The sequence below is a fragment of the Pseudopipra pipra genome, chromosome 1 (genome assembly GCF_036250125.1).
Source record: "Pseudopipra pipra isolate bDixPip1 chromosome 1, bDixPip1.hap1, whole genome shotgun sequence".
In the NCBI taxonomy this organism is placed as follows: domain Eukaryota; kingdom Metazoa; phylum Chordata; class Aves; order Passeriformes; family Pipridae; genus Pseudopipra; species Pseudopipra pipra.
This window is the reverse complement of record NC_087549.1, coordinates 79926650-79951422: the sequence shown is the minus strand read 5'-3', so window position 1 is coordinate 79951422 and position 24773 is coordinate 79926650. Positions and strand designations below refer to the sequence as shown.

Sequence of the window (24773 nt, the reverse complement as noted above, 5' to 3'; positions counted from 1 at the left end):
AGAATCCTTAGCCTTCTACTTTGAAGTCAATGCATGATAACTTGGGGGTGGAGGGATGTTTAATAACAAATAGGATTTGTAGTATATAAATATTCTTAAAAATAAGGCATAATGTAGTCAGTCAGTTATGACTAGGCTTTGCAAATGAAGATCTGGGAAGGGCTCTATCCACATTTACTACAAGCACACTGGTGGCTAAAGAGGCCAATGCGAAAAAGACTGAAAATCACGCTGCGAAAACAAAGGCAAAGGAAATCTAAAAAAATTGTGACAAGCAGCATTTCCTTTGTCTTTGTTTTCTCGGCTTGATTTTCAGTCTTTTTCCCCATGAATTATGAAAACAACATGGAAAACACTCCTTTGTGAGAATTATTTTTGATGATTGGGAAATATGATTAGTATTACTAATTATAATACCTAATTCCTGAAATGTTAGTTGCTGAGGTTTTTTTAGTTTAGCATTGGACTATGCATATTTAATTTAAATTCCTAACAGATCAAGGCTTGCAGGATTTCATAAAGAGGACTGAATTCTGAAGTTCAAAGGTATAGCTGACTACTTTGCAAATCATGTTATAATTTAATAACTTGAAGTGTGGTCACTGTGGTGTATAAGGGTTCTACTTCAGGCTATGAAATAAGCAGCTTATTGACAATTTACCAATTTTCTCCTTATTTCAGAACAAAGCAATTAAATTATGAATGACTTCAGATTACTTCATTGGGACATAATACAAAAAGCAGTGAACATAAATCTGTAATACAAGGAATAACGAGATTAGTATCCATTAAGAATTGATCATTTGACAGGGCTAATTTGTCTGTTTCAAGTACTTCTAAAAATATTCATAAAATGTATTGTCTTCTTTTTCCCTTAAGGATAACTTACACTAATAGGTTACACTCACAGATGGAAATATTTGTTGTGTTTTGAATTAGAGTTTTCTGTAAAGGTGTCTTTTTAAAGTACTTGCTTCATCACACTATTCTCTAAAGCATTAGAACTTCTGGTTTTGATAAAGAGATGGCAAATAAATTTAAACAACTAAATTAGCTGAGCTGAAGGTTCTTCTGGGGCTTATTGAAAATGCAGCTTTTTCTGCACTTAACTGACATCCTACTTCCATTTTTACTGGTTTGTTAAATAGTTCCTATTATTTCAAAACCTAGTCAGAGTTTTGAATTTCATTTCTGACATCATAAGCCAGGAATCAGAGTTCTATTGAAATAGAGAGGTACCTTACTAAGTTGCCTACTTCAAGGAAGAACCGAAATGGTAGGAATTGCGTTTCATGGCTGATAGCCGTAGGAAGTTTGGTTGTAAGCTGATGGCTTACTATGACAGAAGGTCTGTAGCCTGTGGTGTTAACTCTCTACTGGTGGTAGGAGAGGGACCAAACATTTGGGGAAATGGGGCAGAAAATAAGAAAAGTTTCTCACAGTGGCTGTATATAAGAATAGCCCTACTGGTATCTACTCTGCAGAGCAAGAATAAAACAAGAACAAAACACACTCTGGTACCTTCCATTGTAATAAAATTAAATATCATCCTCCTCATAAAATTCCAATGTAGTTTAACCTAATTTTTCAGGAAGCATCTTCAGTTCCAAAAATGTATGTCTTTTGTACAAACGGCAAAAAGGTCCAAAAGACAAGATTAGAGCTGTGAATAGATAATGTCTCCCAACTGAAACAGAAATGGAGAAAACAGGAATAGGATTGCATAAGTATCTTTCCTTAAACAAGCTTTTTGAAATGTCAAAAATTAAAATTCATTTCAATTTGACCAAGGTTAAATACAGAAAAAAATCTTAAATGGCAGCTATCCCAAGTAAATTTTTTTTTGTTCAAATTTTCTCTTCACAAGAAAAAGAGCCTCACTAAAATTTCTTTATCAAAAAAACCAAACAAACAAAAACCAGAAAGCAAACAAACACAAGCTTTTGGTCTATATTAAAGTTACTACTTTAAATTTAGTTCCGATGAATTCCAAAAACAACTATACATTAATCCAAAAACCAGACAAAAAGAGGATATAATTTAATATAGAAATAGCATCCCCAGTGTAAAAGATCAGTCTCCTGGTGTTACCAGTAAATGGAATTCTGAGATGTGCATTATTTAAGGCATTCATGGCCCTTTATACAGCTGTTAAATCTTATGAGTTTCAAACTGTATGAAGTATGTTTTAATATTATTGGGAGGGGGAAGGTTGCATGACTGAGAAGCAAAATATAGTATTTTGCAAATTTTGCTAAAATTACCTTTGAAATCAGGGGAGGTTTAAGTTAGATATTAGAAAAAGCTTCTTCACCCAGAGGGTGGTTGAGTCTGGAACAGGCTTCCCAGGGAAATGGTCACAGCACCAAACCTGACAGAGTTCAAGAAATGTTTGGATGATACTCTGGGGCACATGGTGTGACTCTTGGGGTGGTCCTCTGCAGGGTCAGGACTTGGACTCGATGATCATTATGGTTCCCTTCCAAGTCAGCATATTCTGAGATTCTGTGATTCTGTGGATATAGTTGGAGCAGCATTAAAACATTTTTTTTAAGTTCTGAGAGATATAGAAGTGATCAACTTGTGGAAAGTAAGTACTGCTTAATGGTTTGAAAATTGTTACCTGAAAGCTCATGGTGAAATTATTAATAGTTTCAATGATGATTGGTATATCTCCTAGAGATTGTTCCAAGAAATTTCATTAAAAATAATGCAAAACCAAAAACCTGTATAAAGAAGCACAGTTAGGCACAATGTTCCTCTGTAGTAAGTTTAATATAATTTAGAAGGATATTACACAGAAATATGGAACCTTGGATATATCTGATAGATTTTAGAAAGCTTTAATTTTTTTTTCCCCCTTATTTCTTTTCTATTTTGGGAAAAATTCAAGAAGCGGACTTCTGGAAGAAAAACTAGAGGGAGATTTGAGGAGAAAGACTGATAAAGTAGTTTCATTTTAAACTATTTAAAGCTATTTTAAACAGTTACAAGTATTTTTAAAAAATACTTGAAGCCAGCAAAACTATTAAAATTCTTCTGAATTCTCGTACCCTCTTCTAAGACAGTTTTTCTGAAAAAATTTAGACAGTTTTCCAAATAGTTCTCCAAGGAACTAAAGGGAAAAAAAAACAACAAACAATCACACAGCACCTACAGGATGGATAAGGGATCAGACCCAGACAGCACAGGTTTAAGAGGGGTAGATCCTGCCTGATCAACCTGATCTCCTTTTATGATCAGGTGACCCACCTGGTGGATGAGAGGCAGGCTGTGGATGTGGTCTACCCAGACTACAGCAAAGCCCTTGACACCATCTCCCATAGCATTCTCCTGAAAAAGCTGGCAGCCCCTGGCTTGGGTTAGGAACTGGCTGGAGGGCTGGGTCCAGAGAGTGGTGGTGAACGGTGCTGCATCCAGTTGGCAGCCAGTCACTAGTGGTGTCCCCCAGGGATCAGTGTTGGACCCAGTTCTGTTTAATATCTTTATTGATGATTTAGATGAGGGGATTGAGTCCACCATTAGCAAATTTGCAGATGACACTAAGTGGGGGGAGGGAGTGTCGGTCAACTGGAAGGCAGGAGGGCTCTGCAGAGAGACCTGGACAGGCTGGAGAGTTGGGCTGATATCAATAGGGTGAGGTTCAACAAGGCCAAGTGCCAGGTCTTCCACTTTGGTCACAACAACTCCATGCAGCGCTACAGGCTGGGCACAGAGTGGCTGGAGAGCAGCCAGGCAGAAAGGGACCTGGGAGAAAAGCAGAAAAACAACCCCCCCAAGAAACTCAAGTTGAAAAATGTATCTGCCTCCATTGGCTTTTCCAGGCCTGGCAGACCAGCACACAATCCAGCTATGCAGTGTAATACAGAACTCGGACTTCTATCTAGTTTCTGTAGTTATATATTAAAAGGTTTCCTTCATCTAATTCCCTTCAAACTTTATTCAGTGCTTTTTATTAGTTTAGTCCATTTTCTCTTGTTTGCTAGCTTATTTTTAAAGGTAAATGTTACTGATTTAATGTACACTACTATCAAACTCATTACATTTAAAGTAGAAAACTGAACTCCAACAGCAGTCTCAAAGGAGGAAAAAGGCCTTGCTGGTACGTACATCCATTAAGCAGCTGTGCTTGCCAAGTCCGTGTGCATTAGCTACTTTTGTAAGTTTAACAAATTTCATCTGAGCTTTTATTCTGCTGACCTAATTTAACAAGAAGGAAATTCAATAACAACCCCTAATATTGAAGCATTATTTCCCAAGAGGCATTTAAAAACTCTTCTACATCAAATAATAATGTGTGTATAATGGAATATATATACTAACTGCAACAAGAAAGTGAAAAAAGACCAAAAAAAACCCCCAAAAAAACCAAAAAACCAAACCCACATAAAAAGAAAGAAGAAAATACTATATGCCCTTTTCAAATAAAATACTCAATAGTTGTCCAAATTTTAGGGAAACTGATAATACCTTGAAGAGCTAATTTCAACTTTGAATTTCTTATAGTCTTTGAGAAGAAACATTTCTAATTGAGAATAAATCATAGCCCTCCTCTCTCACTCAGTATACCTTTGTTTCAAAAGAACACAAATACAAGCTGTGATAAATAGTTTCCTAGGTAGAGGACCACATCTCCAGGTTTTACATGCTGATATAATTCAGCACGTTATTAGTAGCTTATATTAGAACAGATTGTTCTATGTAGTAATCAAAATTCACAAATCAAGTAAATGTCAAAAATCTAGGAGAGAGAAAGAAAGAGTAAATTAAATGATATGTAACTTGGTGTTGGTTTAGATAAATGGAAATGGACATCTGTGAGTTACTATGAACAGGCTTGGGGCTAAAGTCTTTAACAGCAGTGGCTTTGTGAAGTTATTTAGTCTTCCAAATATTGGGAGAGAGGGGAAAATTTTCTCCTGGAAGAATATAACCCGAAGACAACAGCTGGTTGCTAAAAAAAGAATCTGTTAGGTTATTAACACACACAGACACACACCTTCACACAGACACACAGTCTTTTAACTATATCACTATATTTCATAGTCTGTCCACTTATAACTCCTGACATTTTGTCACAAGCTCTTTTAATGAATGTAGGCTTACTGGAAATAAAGTAGCACATCAATATCAAACACACGAAAAATTTCTGAAATTTTCACATACATCTTCTTTGGAAAATAAAGATATTTAAGAATATGATGAACTATAGTATAATGTTATTGAAAGCAGAGGACATATGGTATTGCTGTGTACAATGTTATTTACTTATCAAAATCAGCAAAGAGGAGAAAAAACAACCCAAGCTTTTTACTACTTAAGTTTTGGGCCACATGTGGAAGAATATAAAAAGAAATGCAACCACCTTCCATGCATTTTGTTTTCTATGGGCATGCAATCCACCTTGATTATAATTTGCAGGAACTATACCTTATTAAGATGACAAATCATAGGGTTTTGTGCTTTACTGAAGGAAACAATTACCAAATGATCTCACTAACAAAAAGTGTTGTTCTTTAAATGTTGGAATGGAAATAAAGTGAAAAGAACCTGGCTAAATTTGTCTTGCTGAAATAACATCTCATGGTTCTGTTAGAAGAAGGGAAAAAATCAAATAAAGCAAAGCAAAGCAAAAAAATGTGGAGACAAAACAAAGGTGAGTTGGGAGAGACTTGCCTTTGTTCTGCAATATCACTTCCCAAAATGAGATTAAGTTTAGTTATCCAGAATACCTGGAAAAGAGACCCTTATTTTTAAAAAAATACTTCCTGCATTTTAAGTCTAAGATTACATTCCCTCATGTTGCAAGACCAGCTCAAGAACTTTTTCTGTTTAAGTTTGCTTCTTGTCATGTTTTAGTTCTTCTGATGCATATGATGTTCCCTTTTACCGTTTAAAATACCCTGGAGAACTGATGTTTTACCATTTCATAATTTCTAAAACTACTTTGTGTTAGAGTTTCAGGTCTCTTGATAGTAAGATTAATAAAACACTGGAACTCTTGTAAATCAAATTGGGTGGAAAACATTTGAAGCAAAGGAGGCATTATTTAATGTGTAAGTTTCAGCAATATCAACCAGTCTAAATAAAGAACACTTAGAAGTTTCTAAATTGAAAGGTTTTAAATGACACCCTTACTTTTTCTTATCGTTTTGACAGCAGCTACCTAACATATTCACAGAGTTCTCCCTATATGAACAATGTTTATATTCCTAACCAGGTTGCTTTCTATGTCATAATGTTCTATATCTGTGGAGTACAGTAGCAAAGACATTGGACATTACGGAGTGAATGCATTTCAACTTACATTGTCTCTTCTCTGTTTCCTTTCAGGATTTGGTTAATATGTACAGTTCAGAGATGAGTTGCTGGAAACTGCTTGTCTACATCAGCAACTAGAGACACAAATACAAGTCGAGAAAAACAAAACCGTAAGGTTCCATTGCCGACCTGATTGAAGAGGATCAGCAGTGGAGAATTATGACAATACAGCAAGTCCTATTACTTCTGCTGCTCTGGATGTGGCTGCCACATCCCTGCCATACAGAAATGCTGTTTAGAAGGACTCCTGATCTCAGAACCAAAAGCTTTGGAGGACGTGCATCAGGGAATGATGGGAAAGCAATTCACCGCCAGAAGCGAGGCTGGATGTGGAATCAGTTTTTTCTTTTAGAGGAATACACAGGATCTGATTATCAGTATGTAGGCAAGGTAGGTTTCTCATTATGTTTTCTGTATAATTTTAAAGTTTGCTTCTCTTTCTACAGAGCCTTAGATTTTATGTTATATTCTAATGTGTAAAAAGCAGATTTCCAGGCAATACGTATATTGTTTCTCCTGCTATAATCATTAAATTAATGTTGTTAGTTAGAGCTATTCAGAAATATTTGAATGAAACAAATGCAGATAACTTTGACAGATATGTTTGCTTCGGCACATTTTTACTACCAACAGCCCCCTCAGTATGTTGTCTTTATCAAAACATATTATTTTACAAATCATTATAAAATAATTTTTCAACTTTATCTCCGAATATTTCATGTTTCTTACAAAATATTGCATTCTTTTTCCATGCTCATGTTTGAAGAATGCAACTGCTTTTGAAGAAAAAATATTCTTCCTCTTTCACTCTCTCTGAATTTCAATAAACTCCAATGAGTAAAGTTTTTTAACAAACGTGATAGAAATGAGGTGGTTAGGAAGTGAACTACAGTAGAAGTCAGCAGAATGGCCCATATGACTGCATAGCATAATAGAGGTACACATAAAGGACATCGAAAGTGTCTTTTAAATTATTTTCTGTTCATGTTTATGTTTTGCCATGTGATTTTTTGAAAAACTTATAACGTGCAATGCCATAATAATATGCAAATAGGTACAAGAAATTAATTAAAAATTATAATTTTCTTGAAATGAAAATTGGTGTCAGCAGTGTTGGATACCAGTTAACATCAATGGTTGGTGCTAAACAGAGAAATTCAATTTTCTATAAACTGTTTTTTCATTTCTTACATTGTTTAGAACTTGAAATATACTGCAGTGAAATACTGACTTTTTGAAAATCACAGAATCAGAGCAGCTGAGATTGTAAGGCATCCCTGGAGATCATATAGCCCAACACCCATGCTCAGAGTAGGGTAAGCTAGAGCTTTGTCAGGACTTTGTCCAGTCAGATTTTAAATAGCTCCACAGGCAGAAACTCCATTTCACTGGACAAACTGTTCAAGTGCTCAGAGTAGGGTAAGCTAGAGCTTTGTCAGGACTTTGTCCAGTCAGATTTTAAATAGCTCCACAGGCAGAAACTCCATTTCACTGGACAAACTGTTCAAGTGTTCGACCACCTACTCAGTAAAATTTTGTTCTTATATTTAAAGGGAATTTCTTGTATTTCAGTTTGTGCCTATTGCCTCTTGCCTCTTGTCATGTCACTGAGCACCATTGAAAATAAATTGAGCCTGTCTCCCTCACTCCTTCCCAACATGCATTTATACACATTAATAAGGTTCCTGCTGAGCCTTCTCTTCTCCAGGCTGAACAGTCTCAGCTTTCTCAGCATCTCCTCATATGAAAAAATCTTAGTTCCTTAGTCGATTTACTGGCTATTTGCTGGACTCCCTTTAGTAGTTCCATATCTCTCTTTACCTGGGGAGCCCAGACCTTGACACAGAACTACAGACTTGTCTCACCAAGGCACAGGAGAGAAGGATCATCTCTCTTGATCTCCAGATGATGCTCTATCTAATGGAGCCCAGGGCGCTCATGGCCTTTGCTGCGAGGGCACATTTCTGGCTGCTGATCAGCTTGCTGTCCACAAAGGCTCCAAGGTCACTCTGAAAAACTGCTATCCAGCCAGTTGGGCTCCAACATGTAGTGGTGTATGAGGTTATTATAAAATGTTTCTTGAAAGAATCAAGAACATTGGAGGATTTGTGAAAAGAAACACTTATTAAAATTTATGAAATTTAAATACTAGGTAAAAATTTAAGAGTCCAGGCTTATGAATGAGGACGTTGCCTTTTTGTTTCCCATTTTTATTTGCTCCTTAGTCCAAGTCAGGCTGATAGTTGATGTAGATTGACCTTGCCCACAAAATAAGAAGGGGCACTGCATCGAAATACTGTGCTACTGTATTAAAAGTGTATTGCTCAGAGAAGTCCTAGGAAATAAATAGCTTTCCAGAGCACTTGGAGTTTCAAATTATTTAAGTTCCTTCAGAAGCCTGATGATTACTTTTTTTCTATTACATTATTTTTGAATATTTATGGTTCCAAATCACAGTGTGAGTAGTGTTACTTCATAATTTTCTTTCAGTCATAAATAAGTGAAGGAAGACTTTTTACATGGGAAAGGGTTAAGATTTATGTAGGTTAACTCATCTGAATCAGAAAAAGAGAAAGATGTTGATAAAAATGAACTACTTTGGCTGAGGGAAAATAAGTGTTTGCAAATGTGAAGTGATAAGTAAAGATAAGTAAAATGACAGATTAAGAGTACAGAACTGAAAAGAAACTTGAGGAGCAGTTAAGACTGCACTTTCATCTATTTTGCTCTGCTTAGAATAAAAGAGTTGTTAATTTGAGCAAGCAAATTTAAAATTAACCTAAGTATATAAAGTTGCCCTATAGTAATTTTCTGACAAGTTGGAGAAAAGAGTAGAAAACACATACAAAATTAAAAGTACCATAGCATTGTATTTACTGAGGGAGAGTTTTACTCAAAGAAAGCAAATGAAAAGAGAGATGTAGAATTAAAAATTGATTGTTACACTCATTAATGTTTTGGCATGATACTCCAAATTCTCAAATTATTAGGTAAAAAAATAATTGCAGATTAATATTGTTCTACATAAAATTTATAATATCTATCTCTTTTCCCTGATATTGCACTCACCTTTCTAAGGGCCATCTCAGCTGCATAGTCAAAATGTTTCTGGATGTTTCCTTTTATCTGATCTTAACCAGAGATAAAATCACTTGGATAGGTGTGTGACATAAAATGCTACCTTCCTGTTAATTTCTCTGCAACATGTTTGGAGATGGTGTTTGAAAATTATGTGAGATAGTAAGAGGTCAAGTTAGAACTCAATGATTTTGGTTGAGAACTAGGAGAGAATTTTTGTGATGGAGAGGTTTCAGTCAAAAACAAGCATTAAGCGTGAATTTGAAATTTGACAATAATAGTTAGAGGACAAGCATTCCTTCAGCAGAACTTCCAAAGCTGAGACTACCAGATTCATCTGGATTTATGGTTTATATCTGCTTGCTCTCTGAGCTCATGACCGATGTATTTTTTCTTGTTTCTTAACCTGCATCTAATATATCTGTCAGAGAAGCTTGAAAAATGTTGACTATCACACTACTCTTGAAACTGGTGTCTACAATTTACAATGCAATTCGTGCATTCATTTGTTCACTGTTTAGATCACCTTGAGAGTGTTCAACTAGAAAAATACCATGGAAATGAGGTTCACTGAATGAATGGGACATGTAATCCCATAACAACTGAAGTATTCCTTCAAGTCAACGATCCTTATGAAATTGTGGCAAAGTAAAGAAAGAAAATGGTTATCCTTTACTTCATGTAATACACAGCATTCTGAGAGTAGAAATCAAAATTATCTAAGTGAATTTTGAATATGCAGAACCCCAGATTGTATTTCTAGTACAAGTTGAAGTTATAAAAAAGAGCCACGTGAAAAAACAAACCTGTCTACATATTATGCAATTTTTCCTTGAGGTATCTTTGCAAAAATATACTAGAAGACAGTAACTGTGAGAAAAAAATGCTTCTCTCAATTGCAGATAAACAATGCAGTAATATTCGAAAGGAAGTTTAAACCTCATATCAGAAAATGTACTTTATTAATATTTGAGGTTAGAGTTACGGTCAATACCTCCTTTATGTCTTTTTTTCTGCAGAAATTCTATGTATACTCTATGGAAAACTGATTCATAATTTTTATTTCTTTTTCTTAATATCCAGTTTCAAGGTCCATTTATTATTTTTCAAATAAAGCGGTGCAAATACAAAGTATTATACATTTTCAAACTCATTATGAAAAACTTCAATTTACTTTGAACATCTCCAGAAATAAAACTTTTCTTTTAAATCTAAACCTTATTTTAAAGAAGTTGTTACCTAAAAGAAGCACTACTGTGTACCAATCATATCATAGTCCACAGTCATTAAAAATAAACTTATTAATAATTTCTTTATCCACATTAAAGTTCATTTTACTTCCTTATTATTTCACCAGATCTTGTAATTCATTGAGTTTTGCAGATATTTTCCCCACTTTGTTTTCTGAGATAGGTAGTAATTTTTTCTAGTAATTTTCAGTATGGTGGGTTTATTGCATAAAGGATCAATTGTTCACAAATTTTTCAGTACTTTGACAGACTGAAGTTCTCAGTTACACTGTAGTGTTTTTTATTATCTCAAAATATAATTTATAATATTTTTGCACTTAAATTTATATAAAATTTTGTATGTGTCATATTAAAACTGTTACCAGAAAGGTTTATCTTGGCAGTATTCCCTATTGCATGCTTGTAAGTGTAGTTATTATCTTTGACGGTTTAAAGAGCAGAAGGTTAAAAGACACAGAGGTTAAAAGACGCATTTTCCTGAAGATTCTTGTTCTGTCAGCATAAAAGGATAAAGATTAGCTAAGATCAGATATGTATAGGGTTGTTGCTGTTGGAGAAACAGTCAGTTTTAAGGAAAGATTAAGCAAAATTATTTCCTAAGAGAAATGAGAGACAGAAACCATCCTGGGCAGGAATTCTGAATGGTCTTTTCTTTCTGAAGAAGCAGCTACCAAAAGGACTGGTTTTGGAGAAGGTAATAGAAAAGAGCATGTTGTTTTAATTTTAAAGGATTCACCATCAAGTGCAACATAGACAAAAAAAGATCCCAATGAAGTGTTGTTGTTGTAGTAATAAGATGAAGACTTACCAAATCCTTTTAAAAATTTCTGTATTTTGATTCCTGAAGAGTATTTCTACCACATTTCTTTCTTTTGTAAAGATCTTTGGTGCTACAAGAGACTAATGCAGGCTTAATATTTGGTGTGAAGATCTGACTGAGAGGCATAAATGCCTTTCAGGTGAAGAAAATCAGCTATGTGGCACTGAAGTTTGCAGAGGCTGAATTTTCAGCAAGAGCAGATTTGTGTGACAGGGATCAGAATATTCTGCAAACTGAATAAATGAATGAATCTGTCAAGGTGAAAGAGGGCAGCTAGTCATTTAACAGTTTTCATGTGAGGTGTTTTTGGTGTAACTGCTGGAAGGAAAAATGAAGGTACAGCTGTGTATCTTCAAAAGCCCTACCTCATTGCAGATGCTGCAGTGGGGTGGAATTGACACTTGAAAGACAATAAAATTTCTTTATCAGCAAGACTTAAAACATAGGCTGTGAAGACGGTTATTTAAGGCATCAATTCATTTCAAGCATATGAAGGTTTGCTTTTGGGCGTACATGTGCAGCCTCATAGATATTTCAGCACAGGTCAAAAGTGTCAGAGTGAAATATTGTTTTTTCCATAACATCAGAGGTATCTAAAGCTTCCTGTAGGATTGTCCTGAAGGTTGATTGATTCTCAGTGAGTGCTGAGAAAAAATTAATTCTCAAAGTCTGTTGGGACTCAGCTTAGTAGGAAGTTTATTCTATAACTGCTTAGATTCATCATTTACTCTAAATTGAAGGGTCCAGAGGGTTCATATTTTCTGTTTGTAAAAGGACTATTCTTTTGGAAGCCTCAGTGTATGTTGGAGGCTCTGACCTGCTTCATGAAACAGCAGCATAAGGTACTGGAGACCAAGAGCTGACCGGGCTTAATAGTAACGTTTTATTTTCATAAATAATTATTTGTTAGCTACTGTACCAGATGTATCCCTACAAGACATTGGGTTTGTCTGAATTGCAGAGGATGGAATTTACAGACAGTTGCTGAGGAATGAAAAGGGTTTGTAGTATTCACCAGTCTTTTAGTGAAGACCAAAGGAGCCACAGGTGATGTGTGCCTGAGTTCAAAGCTAGATATATTTGTTCAAAGACTGTAGATTCCCAGCCCTGGACAGATGTCTGTGCATATAAGTCTCTTTCAAGTGTTCTCTGGTCAGAAAGAAAGAGAGGTTAAGCCATTTGAGTAAGGCATATTGAGGGCATACTTAACCCAACTGTTTAAGGGGATGATCCCCAGTATCCAAATTATCTGATGAAAATTTTGCTCAGATGTGCAACACATTGCCGATGAAAGACCTAAGTGAGCACTCCTAGTTGCCTCTTAAGACTGGTAAAATCTTAGAAAGCGTGAGGAAACACAGAGACCTACAATGAAACTCCAGTGTTTCACAGTGAAATAATACTGGAATGGATTACCGTCCTTTTAGACTTCATTTTATATGTGCAGGCCACATCCAACAGAGCTGAAGGTAGATGTTCCAAAGCAATTTTGCCATTCTCAGGTAGTCCAGTGTCAGTATTTGTTTCTTTAAGGAGAAATACTGGATGTGTTGAGTGTCTCTCTGCTTCTAGTTTGTCCTTTAAAAAATCTGACAGGAAGATCACTTGGAGCTTACTTATTACAGTCAATAGGACTGGGGAAACCAGAACCACCTAGCATTGGAAGAAACATGTTTTATAAAACCAGTGGGGCCTCATAAGATACTGGAAGTTCAGACTGCCAAGAGAGGTACTTGACAAATGACTTGAAGAGATAGGGAAGGAGGGAGGAAGGGAAGGAAGGAAGGCAAAATTAAAATTAAAAAAAACTAAAAAGATGAAACAATAGGCTTGCTAACAGTGGTGTCATTTAATCTCTAGCTTAGAAAAGAAGATCTGGTTTGACAGAACTGAGAGGTAGTATGTCCTATATTTTTATTAATGTGTTACGTAGACACAAGGGAAGGAGCTCAGAGCATGCCGGTGCTGGTATGTGTACTGATAAGGAAAAAACTGTCTGGCTAACAGTGTTAATCTAGTTCTAATCAAATGGATATGACTTCTTTACCAACTGGTATGACAAAAAGATGGGAGCACTGTGGGTTCAGGTTTGTATCTGCATCAAATCTTCACTGGTAATGAAGTTTGTGCCAGTTTCAGGCTCACATCACATATCCATACATAGCCAATTGCCAGAGGACCTTTTGTCACCCTTGTGGCAAGTGATGCACTGGTGAATAAAGTGAAGCACGGTCCTAGGAAGATGTAAACCACACTCTGAGATTGCAAGACTCCAAAAAGAGCATCAAGGCAAAACATATTTTTAAAAAAAGAACAACGAGACACTAAATTGCTTAGGTATACATATCTATATCTTAGGTAGACACATATAGATGTGCTCATAGACAACAACTTGAAGTTAAACACTAAACCTAGTACTGGATCTTTTTCACTTCCACGGGTAGTTTTAGACATACTTTGTATAATTTTAAAGGTCAAATAACTGAAGGATTTACAGTGAAAGAAGTGAGATATCATTTGTAAAAGTAATATTTGCTCAGCTTTCAAGCAAATACTAATTTTATAATCTGTTCTTATTTCTTCTTGTTCTCTATAGGACCATAAGTTTTATACTTAATAAGTTTAACACTTTTAATGGTCTTTAATTAGAAGCTACAATAGGCAAACACAAGGTGGGTTTAATATTTTTGTCCCCTTAAGGAAATCCTTAAACCTTAAACAAACTAAAACTGCTTGTAAGAGGTGCAAAGTAGAGTAAAATACTCATTGAAATTTTAAATTCTACCAAACAAAGTTGTTAAACATTTGAAAATTAAATGAACTTAATAGTTCTTCCTGACCAAAATGACTCTTTGTAGGCATTTAAAAGTTTTCTATTTCAAGCACAACTTTTGCATACTACAACTGGTATGTTTAATTTCATTAATAAGATCCATTTTGCTTCCTTTATGAAGAAGAGCTGCAGCTCTCTTGGGTAGTTTTCATTCAGAGTTTGTATGTGATTTTACTTAAAAGGCCATAATGCTTCAAAATAGTATAAGAAACTGGGAAATAGTTTGGTCTGAACTCTCCAGTTCCTTTCAGTTCAATTTATCTTTCAATTTTAAAATTGTATCTGCTTGTCACAAAAATATAGTCCAAAGAGGAAAGAACTGATAAAACTGAAATGATTTATATTCAAAGCCACAAGTCAGGAAAAGCAGAGCCTACTTCATCACAGTACATTCATTCACTCAAGGGAATGAAAAACATAATAGAAAAGAGATCTTTAGAAATGTGTGACCTACACCTTGTTTGAAATTATAAATGTATAAATAGCCAATAGTTTCAGCAGCAAGTCAAAGGGTGATGCCCCTTTGGGGTTTTTTTTTTTAACTATCTTGATTTTTATTTTTTTTTAAATCAAGTGCAGATGACCTTTTAAATATCCTGTATATCCAGATAACAAGGAAGAGCCGGGAGTAATACTGAAAAAAATTGGTGACTTGCAACAAAATATCCATGAGGGAGAGAGTTTTAAGACGTTAAAGTTGATATTTACTCTTTTAAAATGTCTTCCTGCTGGAAGGTTTTCCTTATATTTATGAGTGTTTTTGCCTTTGAAGATAATTAAAAGTAAGGTGAAGAAAAAGGACTTTTTAATGGCCAGTTCTTTCAAACTCTCTAATACCTTCTCTTTTGAGGTAGTAAGTAGCTATAAAATGTATCTGAAGTCCCTGACAGATAGAGTGGGATTTCTTTTCAGGAGTAAACAAACATCATTGTCCAACTCATCAGTGTTACTTCCTCAAACAATTATTTCTGCTTCCTGAGTCTTTTAATACCTATGTATTTCAGAGCATTAAAGGAGTCCTGGACCATTGAGGGGAAAAAATGCCCTCTAACTTATGACAATATTTTGATCTGTAGCTAATTTAAGTCTTCAACCCTAGATGAGTTCCTACACTCAAGTCTGAGAACAGAAGCTGTTTTATTTTTGTTTCAAAGATTCAATTCACAGACCATCCACTTGTCTGAAATGCAGGTGCAAAGGTACTTTACACATCTATAAGCACTAAGAGCTTAGAAAATTGTTAATGAATGATTAGATGGCTTGGCATACTAAAAAGGCCGTGTCCAAACAGACTGGATGCAAGCAGCTGGATGGAAAATATGAGCTGAATGAAGGAAGACTATGTTCTGGGATATTCATGTTATTGTACTTTTTAAAACTATGAAGTTACAAAGATTTCTACCTGCACTGTAAGACTTAGATGATTGGGCATGCAAAAATTCTATGCGAAAAAATTCTGGATACTTGCAAGAATATGTAACAACTAAAGAAAACCTTGGTACTCAACTGCAATTATGTTCATCACTTTTTTACCCCTTATCCAAGTTGTAGAAAAGCCTTGCTTCTTTGTATTGCCTTGCACAGATATTCTGTGCCTTTTTCTGTTTCCTAGGTCTGTAGTCTTCAGTCCAGTTATGCTATCTGGGTTTAGCATTATTTATCATGCAACACAGGTGCATACCAAATTATCTTTTCCGGGGGTCATTTTTATTTAAGCAGTAGCGTATGTCCTCTCTCTGCTTCTGAACTTTTATTCCCTCAATCTTGCCTTTCCTTTCAACTTGCCTAAGTATATATCTCAAAGCAGAGGGGGGAAGACATGAGCATATTAAGTTTCCTCTTGGTGTAAAATTAGGAGTAATCATACCGTCCTTCACTGCCAATATTTTGGTGACCTCTGATTTTTTTTCTATTTTTTTTCCAGAGAATATTTGTCTCTTTGTAATAATTCTCAAGCAAACGATATTTATTAACAAAACAAGAAATAGAGGTTGGACTTGATGATTTGAAATATTTCAGGGTGAAACTGTGGTGAGAAAAAGAAGAAAAAACAAACAAACAAACAAATACAAATCAAAAACCACCAAAAAATCTACTCTGTAGAAAACATTGGAAGCCTGCAGGATACATTAGAGATGAGTATACACAATTCTTTGTCCCTTCCTTGTCCAAAAACACTTGCGTAAAGATGCAACTTCTTTTCCCTACCATTTAGTTTATAAACTGCCTTATGCTATGAAATGGTTTTCTTGGTTTTATTCCTAAAATTTTTAAATTTTTTTGTAATTATATATAATTTAGAAGTACATATCTTACAATATAAGGATTTATACTTGATATGCAGAAACATGAAATAGTAATACAGATTTCTTCCTTCTATATTAAGAACCTCATCTTCTAATGACAAATTTTCCATATCCTTTTTTGAGGTATAACATTTGCTGTAGAATATACATGAATTCAAATTTCTGAGTCTCCATGTTTAGGATTGTTAATTCCACTATAAATGGGATATTTAGGAATTAGGAATATTTAAGAAATATTACTTTGGAGTGAATATAATAATTAATAGCTATTACTACCTAGGTAATTGTGGTTAGAAAATATATATCTTAGTAATAGATTTTTAAAATGATACTGATATTTTTAATTTTAAAAGTGAGAAAACTGACTAATGCAACTATGTAAGAGTGAAGTAAACAGGGAGAAAAAAAGGAGTTTTATTTTTTTAATTTTCTGTTTTAACAAGTAGGAATTTAAAGGAATGTCATGAAACAATCCATTTTGAGGAAGGAAACCAAATAGATAGAATAAAACAGTGTTCCAGGCCACGTTAGTAAAATCTAAGAAAATTTTAGTGAAGTGGAAGTAGTTGTAAAGTGTGAAATTAATGTGACAAATAGAATATATGAGCTTCAAGAGAGGTCAAATGGGCATAGCCATATGGCAATAAATATATTTATGAGGTGACAGAGCCAGAAAAGCTACAGGACTTTTGTAAATTGATATAAATCTTTCTACTTGGAAAATTTCACAGAACTCTTAATTCATGTTGTACTTTGAAAAATACCTGTCCTTTGGAAGAACTACTGTGCAGAAATAAGGCCACATTTTTACACAATGTTACTACTGAAGATGCCACAGAGGACTTGGAAATACCTCTAGCAATCAGTAGGGTGTCTTAGGTCATTCAGAAAGATAATGAGACTGCTATATAAATAATACAGTTGAAAGATAAGGAAACTGATTGCTTAATTATCTCTTTAGTTAGGTCAGGTTATTTGACAGACCGTTCTCTATGTGCCAAGAGTGGCATTTTGTCTAGTAAAAGCCAAGTAAAATAAATGAAATAGCTAGAAGACTGCTGAGGGCTGTGACACTGAAAAGAGTTGCATAGGATTAATCAAGGCTTACCATTTAGGAATAATGGAAGAGATTTCAATAACACTGATGTATTTCCTAGGAAGAGATAATGACATGCCATAGAAAACAAAGTCATTAAAGGAGTAAGAAACACTATTTCAAGTTCTGTGTAAGACTGTGTACCATAAAAGAGAATTAGGAAGTTTTCTAGGGATAGTGTAGAATTTTTTCTACTGCCAAAAGAAAAAAAGTAGGAGCTAATAGTACACAAGACAAGGGCTAAAACTTCATGAAAAGAACCAGCAAAACAACCTAAAGCATAAAAAATCTGGATGTTAAAAGAACTTCAGCCAGGTCTGAGAAAGACTGCCATAGATCAGGATTTTTTTATTTTTTTTTTAACATAAGAATTCTGTTCTTAAGTCAAGCTGCCAGAAAGTAAGGGCACTTCAGGTCCACTGACAGTTCTCTACTTTCTGTCATCACCTGATGTGCAGACTGTATTTATTACATTAAAATTGGACGAGAAGATGCATATTGGCTCATGCAAGAACTTTTTGGTGTATGAAATTCAATTAGTCTCTAGTTCATCTTAGCTCAATGTTTGTGTGTCTTCTGAAGTAGAAGCTGCAAGAGCCTAGTGAAGCTGAAACTTCCATGTTCTAACCCTCTGAACATCAGCTTGAGAAAGGAGATCGGGTATTGGTGTGTTGACTTAGTGCTTCTATGTAGGACTCTTTACCGCTTCTCATATGATATGTCTTTAAAAAAAAATCTTATCTCTCTCAGCTGAAGTCCTAAAATAGTTTGGCAGTGACGAGACCATATACCTTCTCCATACCATGAATCGTCCCTTTAGAATAAGCTACAATAACGGGGAAAAGATGGAAATCTAATGATGAAAAAATACCTTTGTGTTACAGTTAGTTTCTGGAAATTGAGAATAGTGCAGATGATATCACTATCAAAGTTTGTAGGAAGCTATGAAAAATAACATTTCTATTTCTGTGATAGATAATACTTCACCAAGGATGTGGGGAAAAATGCTTTAAAATTTATTAATTATAATTTTATTAATTATAAAAGTATTGAAATATTTTAATTAATATTTTATTTAATTAATATTAAATATAAAGTTATTATTAATTATAATTACTATTTTAGAACATTGGTAAGAACAAACAAAAATTTTGAACAGGAAGAACTACTGTAATCCTTATCAATAAAAATTGTGGAAAATATTTTTGTCTTTCCTTTGGCTAATGAATCAAGTTAAATAAATATGATTTTAAAATGCACCGCAGACTGGAGTTTTTAATTTCTGCTTGTTGCAAAAGAATTTCATAGTACTCATCTTGCGCTACTTGTTATGCTTCCATTTTAGTTTGTCCACTGTTTATCTTTCTCAGACTCACAAAACATTCTTTGAGAAATATGCCTTCTTCCTTTCTGCCTGTCTCCTCTTAAATAACATACAATAGCACAGGATTGGCAAACTGACAACATAATTGAATGAGAAAACTGTGTGACGTCTCAATAAAACAGTGCAAATTACAGAATCACTGAAAGGAGTTGCTTAAAGTGTTACCTTCAGGATAAATTTAAATAAGGGAACCTCTTTGGTGAGTAAAATGTGGCTTAAAGCCATGACAGTTAAATCTGCCAACTGAGAGAATACCACACAGGATATGAGCCAGTCTGAAAACCTTTTCAAGTAAGTGCAGTTAATGTTGAACAACTCCATCATTTATTAGTTCAGTTCATGATGCTTAAAATAAATATCTCTATTGTGGGAATTCTATATCAATTATTTTTAGCTGATTTCAAGTCAAATCTGCCCATTGTTGTGATTAGGCTTAGAGAGACAATCATTATTATTCAACTAAGTGTCCAGTGAACGTGCTAATATTATATATGCACTAGAAAACTGAGTGAAAAGGCAAATGCTTCCACAATGTATTTCGGCTTCACGTTGCTAATATAATAACTTAGAAAAGAGAGAATAGATTACATTTTTCCCAGAAATTTCCCCTCAGAATTAGGAGACATTCAAGACTTATTTGAATAAAATCTAATAGATACAGTAATTCAGGGATGTGCTGAGGTCTCATTGTTACTTTGATACTTGGATTAAATCAAAAAATGGACACATTGCAGAAGAAAGTAGCAAATTTTTTTCAAAATTATACAGTTAAAAATGACTACTATAAAGTAAGAGAGTAAGAATGCATTTAATAAGTTAATATTGAAATAGTCTATCATTTGGTAAAGACTTCCAAAACTATAACCTGTATTTGAAAGTTTACATTATAGAACATAAAATTATGATTAAAAAAATGAACTGTATTAATGCCTACAGTAAGTTTCCAAACTGAAGGTCAGTTTCTTAATACAGTCCTATCAGTTCTCTGGTTATAATACCGATCACTGAAAAATCACAGAGGAACTTCTGAATCTGAAATTCAAATAGAAATAGGTGTGACAAATTTTAAAGATTTTAGCTGGCATTGTCATAAATCATTTTAAATTTCAGAACTAGTTTGTATGACAAAATAGCTCTAACTAATCCAATCCTCTCTCTGTTTTTCACAGTAGCATCTTGTCGTTTTTTGGTGAAAATAGGATTAGCACTTTGTGTGATATTAGAAAAAAGTCCACAGATTTTATATTCATTTAGGAGATTTCAGAATCATGTAGAATTCATGGAGGAGGGGGGAGGGAAAAACCCAGATCCTGTAATTGACAGGTTTGATTTAAATCACTGAAAATCAAATAACATAAAATTCCTGTGTTGTAATTTTCTAGTAATTTTTGAAGCAGAATTATTATGTTGTTCATTTAAAGTCTTCTGAAAGTATTTTTACAAAAGTCTTTTAAAGATCTAAAAAGATATTGAACTCAATTTGATTGTGGTTTCTTTTCAATATTTACAATTATTTGTTTATTTACAATTGCATTAATCTTGAAGAAGGTAACATATTAAATAACTTTGGGGTTTTTTTCCTGAAATTTAAGACAAGAAAATCCAACTTTTAAAACCTGTTTTTGCCTCTGTGTTGGATTGGTAATTCAATTTCTTTTTTAAGTATTCACATAACACTCCATTTTGTTTCCCTCTCTAAATATTATCTTCTTTTTAAGATAACCTTTCTTTTTCATTTACATGAAATCCTTCTGAATTTAAAGTTTGCTCAATCACTTCAGGTAGGAGACCAAATAAGCAAAAATATCTTTCACAGTAATTGCAATTACTGTATGATACACAGGGCTATATAAAATAGTACCAACAGACATTCTGATTTTCTATAAAGTGAGAAAAAATATACATAAAATACATATACCCCTAAGAGCTGAGAAGGGAAGTATTTCTGTAGAAGAACAGCAAGAAATTCACTAAAACAGGAGTTTGCAAAATATCAGTGACAGATATGAAAACAAAACCACATCTTCACAGCTGATCATTTTGTGCAATAAAACTGCTAAATGAAACAGATGTCTCTTCATTTCTCAGCTTGGCTGACATGAATCACAGATGCCCATCAGCCAAAATAACTATAGGAAACACTTTACACTAAAAGTAGCAGGGAAATATTTTCCAGAATGTTTTTTTAGTACTTGAGTAAAATGAAAAACCTTTGCAGTGCTGATTGACACACTGCTCATGTATTTCAGAGCTGGATAACGATTCACTGTACAAGGCTGTCAAGAACATAGGGCAGTCTTTAGCCACCTCAGTTCCTCTAATGGTGTAACAGACAGATAACATACAAATGCCAAAAATTATGTTTTGCCACTGTTTCTGCCTGTCAAAAACTTCCTACCAAAAATTCTGTGTCAGTTTTGCACCAGAAGTTCTCACCAGGATTTTCCCACTGGAGTTTTCCTGCCAAAAGGTCCTGGTATTGTTCATGGTTATCATATCTCTGCGAACATCTGAATAGGGCTACGTGCCAAGAAACCACACACAACCTTCTTTGAATACTATAAAAGATGAAGAGAAATTTGGGAAGAGCAGGGAAAGAGGAGTGAGAGAGTTGGCTATAACAGCTAAAAATCTCTTCTCCACCTCGCCCTCACCTTTTCTTCTGCCACCGTAAGCTGCCTGCCGTCACTAGAGACTGGACTTCTACCATCTTGAAGTGGACTGAGACCCAACGTGCTACCCGCGTGAGTTTTTCCACCCTGACCATATTTCTGAGGGCCAAGAGGTGCAGACCTCGACTTCTGCACGGCCTGGGGCCGCCCAGTGTGAGCAGCGTGAGCAACAGGCGAGGCCCACATCCTGGCTGCATTCCAGAGAACTAAGACCCCGTGCAGCTAAAGAGATAACATCACATCGAAGGTGGCAAAGACCAGAGGAAAAAAAAAAGGCAAAAAACTGCTTCTCTCTCTCCCCCCCCCCACCCTACAGACCAACTTGGATACAAAGGTAGTTTTTGGTGGTAATCTTTTCTCTGCTTCTAAAAGTAATCTTAGCATTTTCTAACCTTTTCTTATTTTTATCTCTTTCTCTTTGCATCTCTTAGCAATTAATAAAAACACTTTTGGTATCAACGGATAACTTGTATGAGTTTTAATTTTGCTCAAGGGAATATTCGAATCTAAAAGTTCTTTCTGCAATATTTAAGCAGATTGTAACATTTCAAATGGCATCTGGATTGAATTAAGAGCTAAAGAAAATGAAATGATAGGTATTCTCTTCCCTTGCTTATATATAGTACATGTTTTCACTCCTTGAATTATGTCTGGAAGCCTTGCTCCTTGTATCCGTAGTTTTCTGTTTCCTGATCACCCAAGAAGACCTTCTGAAATGTCATTCTGAATTTGAAGTTTTTATACAATGACTGTGGACAGTTATATGTATATACGTATAATTTAAATTGGATTACCAATCCAAGGTAAATTATTAACATTTTTTAGAGAGTACAAAGTGTTACATCTTCAAGTGTTCTTTTAAACTATGCAGGTTGGTATTCCTTTAAAATATGTTACTCTGATGTACAACTCTCAGCTCCCTAGAAGTTTTTATGTGGCTATCTCAAAGTCTTACATTCAACTCTCTCTCCAGAGCTTTGTCTACTATGTGTGTAGGGGGGTGGAGGGAGGTGGGAAGAAAAAAAATATAGAAAGACCACTCCACAAAAACAAACAAACAAACAACCCCCCCAAAAAAAAACCTCAAACAAAACCAAACAAAAAACTCCCAAACAGAAAAAAAAACACCTCCCCCCCCCAACTATAAAGCAGAGGTAAAGAGGTTAATGATTTTATGTGTGGCATAAAAATCATTTCCATATCTGCTTACTAAGACTCACACATGTCTACAGGAGAGGCAATGGAAGGGCATCAACATTGATAGCACCTTACATATAAAAATAAAAATTATGCTAAAGGATATTTACATGTGGAATTGGATCTAAATATAGCTGTTCAAAAGCTTCATATTTTTTAGTGTAGAGATTTTCTTAGTTTTCTGGTTTAGTTCTGTTCACTGCATTGTTCAGGCTTCTAGTGCTAGGCAGCATTTTAAGGCACTAAAATATGGTTATTGGGATTGTTAATTATTTTACAAGTTCGTGACATGGTTTTGCTAAATATCACTCTTCCAAACAATTTCCATGCATCATTTGTAAATTAAATTTAGCCAGATACTATTGCTGGGAACTGTTTGCATGGTGTTATGCTATTCTGGAGATAGCTTATTAGAATGGATTTTGCAAGACCGCTAACCAATTTTGAGTCAAAGGACAGGCACTACAGCATTGATATACTACTGTCAACTTTTTAAAGTATTTACAATACTAGACCTGACTTTGGAAAGCATATAGGAAAACCGCAATATGCCCATTTAAAGATTCCTCTTTTCCCCTCCCCATCCTCCGTCCTTCTTGCTCAAACAGAAATTTATTTTGTATTTCTGTCACACATGCCTAAGGAAGAACAGCCTCTTCATCACTCTGCTGTGAAAGTATTTTAGCAAATGGTCATGGACCAGCAGTGAGTTCCTAGGACCAAAATGTTTTTGAAGATAAAATGATATCCTAGGAAGAAATGGAAAAGAAAACACTTAAGGACTAGTCACACTAAATGACATTATAAAATGGGCCACAGCCTTCAAGATACTGTCCAGTCCCTTAAAAAGAATGTTAATTAGAAGTGTGAAAGGTCACAAATTTAGTGGGCTATCAAGAGAGGAGCATGAGGGATTAAAGTTCACAGTAAAAATTCATTCCCGAAAAGAGTAGTGAGAATGACTTGAAACCTTCAGTTTGAAGTCAGCAAGAGAAACAGAAGAAAAAGAAAGAAAAGGATTTATTTGCAAAATTTTTTTTTAATGTCTACCTTTGTACTCTTCATGTTTGATGGAGTTTCCTATTTCTTTATTTATTGTGGAATGAAAAGAAGTAGTAAGAAAACGTGTATTTTGTAAAGTAAACATACAGGTATGTAATGTAAGCAAAGTTTAATAGGTCTAAATATTTAAAGTGTTTCTCGAGGTTTACTTCTGAACTGGGAGAAAACAGAAAAACTTTTATGTAGAAAATCAAATTTCAGAACAATGATAGTTTTCAAATTTCTGCCATAAAGGTTTTGATCCAAGATTCCACGAGTTCCTTCTGTTCCACATATTGCAAGTGTATGGGAAACATTCACTGTTTAAAAATGTTGTAGGACAGAGGCTTTACTGTTTGACTCTGGCTTATCCCACCAGTCCACTCTCTATGTTTAATTCCAGCACAAAAGGCAAGGAAAACCACATTGAAAACCCTAATAATTGAATACTTTACTTCTAATACTTAAAATGGGTGGTAGGGAAGGCAATATGAGGGCACCATAGACAAAAAAGAGAAATATTTTCATAGTTGCATGCCAAGGGGGATATTTATACTAAGTTACATGTGTAACATTTTTTATTATCTGAAATGTGAGCTTAAATTAACAAAAACCCTTTTTGTATGACTGAATATAATCTTACTGCAGATCTAGTTGATATTGTTAATATATGTTCAAATAACTATTTTTAGAAAGGAAAAAAATGCACTAGTTCTGTCTTAAACTTTTTGGAATACTCAGATATTGCTTGAATGTGATTTTTAAAAAGTTTATA

General features: G+C 34.6%; 1 protein-coding gene across 4 annotated transcripts in view; it reads left to right on the top strand.

Moving 5' to 3' along the window:
• CDH10 (cadherin 10) overlaps window positions 1-24773 on the top strand; it is a 94553-nt gene that overhangs the window by 34523 nt on the left and 35257 nt on the right. For all 4 annotated transcript variants that reach the window (XM_064662154.1, XM_064662133.1, XM_064662139.1 and 1 more), the window contains one exon: window positions 6334-6711. In XM_064662154.1, coding sequence (XP_064518224.1) covers window positions 6481-6711 — 231 coding nt within the window. In that variant the 5' untranslated portion in view covers window positions 6334-6480. The remainder of the gene's footprint in view (window positions 1-6333; window positions 6712-24773) is intronic.